The 2,300-nt window shown below is 34.2% G+C and overlaps 1 protein-coding gene across 1 annotated transcript in view; it reads right to left on the bottom strand.

Moving 5' to 3' along the window:
• LOC110023132 (putative fructokinase-8) overlaps positions 1–2,300 on the bottom strand; it is an 11,087-nt gene that overhangs the window by 8,536 nt on the left and 251 nt on the right. The window contains exons 2-3 of the mRNA XM_020722383.1: positions 1,602–1,964; positions 1,388–1,504 (exon numbers count right to left, since the gene is read on the bottom strand). Of these exons, the coding sequence (XP_020578042.1) occupies positions 1,388–1,504; positions 1,602–1,964 (480 nt within the window). The remainder of the gene's footprint in view (positions 1–1,387; positions 1,505–1,601; positions 1,965–2,300) is intronic.

The raw sequence follows: 2,300 nt of genomic DNA, 5'->3' as shown, positions 1-2,300 counted from the left end.
AAATTAATCTGATTAGATATAATCTCAATGTTATGCATTTTAAAAAGAATTTTTTGATAATATCTTCAATACTATGCTAGATATCAAGAGTGAAACAAAAGATAATGGCAAAGCAAGACTAAACCTGTAAGAATATTGTAAGGGGAATGGGTAAGAACATCAAGAGATAAATATCGGTAAACTAATAAAGCCCAAAACTACATATTATCTCACATTTGATTGACGAAAGCTAAACTTTGAGTAGATGCATTCTCTAAAATTTCTCAATGGTTGTGTTTCAAACATAAACCGCCGTGTTGACTTGAGAGCAGGAAAAGTATTCAACATCAAGAGTCACGACTGTCATATTTTTTGTAATAGAAAAAATTACATACACTTTGTTATGTGCACGTTTGTGAAAATCTAATCATTCTTTTGTTTTTTTTTTCTTTTTTACAGGTTTGTATTGAAATAATGTCGGAAAGTTCGACGCTATTCATCAGACTTCTAACGATACTATTCGATAATAGCATCAGACATAAGCTAAAACAAATTAAAAGCGAAATCTTGCATCGACCATAGAGTCGATGAAATTGGTTAACGACGATATTTACGGATGTTAATTCCGATGCAAAATATTTGTGTTGGACATTTGCGACAGTAATTTAATTAACCTGTTTTAACGATAAAATTATTTCCGACACAAATCCAACGCTAATCCCATTTAGCATCAAATTTTTCCTTGATTAGCATTGGATTTGTCGGATGCTAATCAGCATAAATCTTGTACTGAGATATAAGGTGTATCAACTATTAGGTCAAAGCTTTACTCTAAATCAAAATTTTTTTACAAATATAGAATATTAATTTTTTTACCAAACTATATTTGAAGTTTCATAAAGATTATTAATTTAATCTGTTATCTCATCAAAATGTAGATTTATTTTGGGGGAAAAATTATTGAAAAAGAAACTATATCACGTCCTAAGCTCATAGAATAGTAATTTGCATTGTAGTTTAATGAAACAACCCCTATCTAAAATAATAGCAGAATTCATCAAATTCATGCTAAAAATTAATAATAAATAATGCCTCAAGTGTGAAGCTATGAGAGACTTGGTCTTAGCTCCACCTCAAATAATTCAATATTACGTGGTCATAGAAATACCAAGTAGTTGACTCACTCAAATGCTTAAGCTTTTGGGATAAAATTCGACGTAACTGCTAGTGCAACTAGTCCTACTTTAATCCTTTTATTATTTCATTTTTCCTAACACTAACCACGAAATATAGTGATTGGCCTGACAAGATTACTTGTCTTAAACCGTTAAGATTCTAACTTGAGTTCAAAAATAGAATCTAAAATCATAAAAAATAAGGGATAATAATAAAAATTAAAAACGCTCACTTTCAAAGTTGACAGATCCTTTGCAATCCCCCATAGCATAGCTCCAACAAAAGCATCCCCAGCCCCTGTTGTGTCCACAGGCTTGACCTTGATGCTGTCAACAGTCCCCAAGAAATTCTAACATATAACAGAATACAAGATAAGAAAAACTGATTAATACCAGAAAAAACTCTCAAATACAAGATCAAATGGAATGGCTAGTCCACGTGCATACTTTGGTATAATATTTGCATCCATCCTTTCCCAATGTTACTACAAGGAGTTTCATCGCTGGTTTCCACAAGCTCATTACTATATCATCCTCCACCGAGGATTTGCCTGTGAGGAACTCAAGTTCAGTATCGCTGATCTTAACAATGTTTACCTGATCCCAGATGCTCAGCATCTGAGCCTTGGCTTCATCTGCCGATGGCCACAATGCAAGCCTAAGGTTTGGGTCATAGGATAGGAGGGCGCCTGCATTCTTGGCCTCCAGCATGGCTGTCAAATGCGCTGAACGGCATGGTTCAGCTATCAAACTTATGGATCCAAAATGGAAGATTGAAGCCTGCCAAAGCACAATTCCATGATAAGTAAGCTTTAAGGGAATCAACAATCAAAGGATATGATTGTATATACCAAAATATGGACTTTTAGCAGAAGAAGAAGAAGAAGAGTAAAAATCTTTTAAGGATAGGATCCAATATGAAAGATCGAGGCCAGCAAAATGCATTGGTCATGAAGACGAAGTTCGCTTCAGAAGAATCAAGAAACAAAAGAAATAATTGAGCACATTCTCATATATATATATAAAATAAATTTTAAAAGGAATGGCCAGAGGCTATTAGACGAGCCCCGGCCATCTCTAGGTGTGTTAAATATTCGAATACCACACCCTACACACAGGGATTTAAACCCATGACCTGAGGGGACT

This window comes from Phalaenopsis equestris, unplaced genomic scaffold (genome assembly GCF_001263595.1).
Source record: "Phalaenopsis equestris unplaced genomic scaffold, ASM126359v1 Scaffold000215, whole genome shotgun sequence".
In the NCBI taxonomy this organism is placed as follows: Eukaryota; Viridiplantae; Streptophyta; class Magnoliopsida; order Asparagales; family Orchidaceae; genus Phalaenopsis; species Phalaenopsis equestris.
Note: the sequence above shows the minus strand (reverse complement) of the source record. Positions and strands in the feature narration are given on the sequence as shown.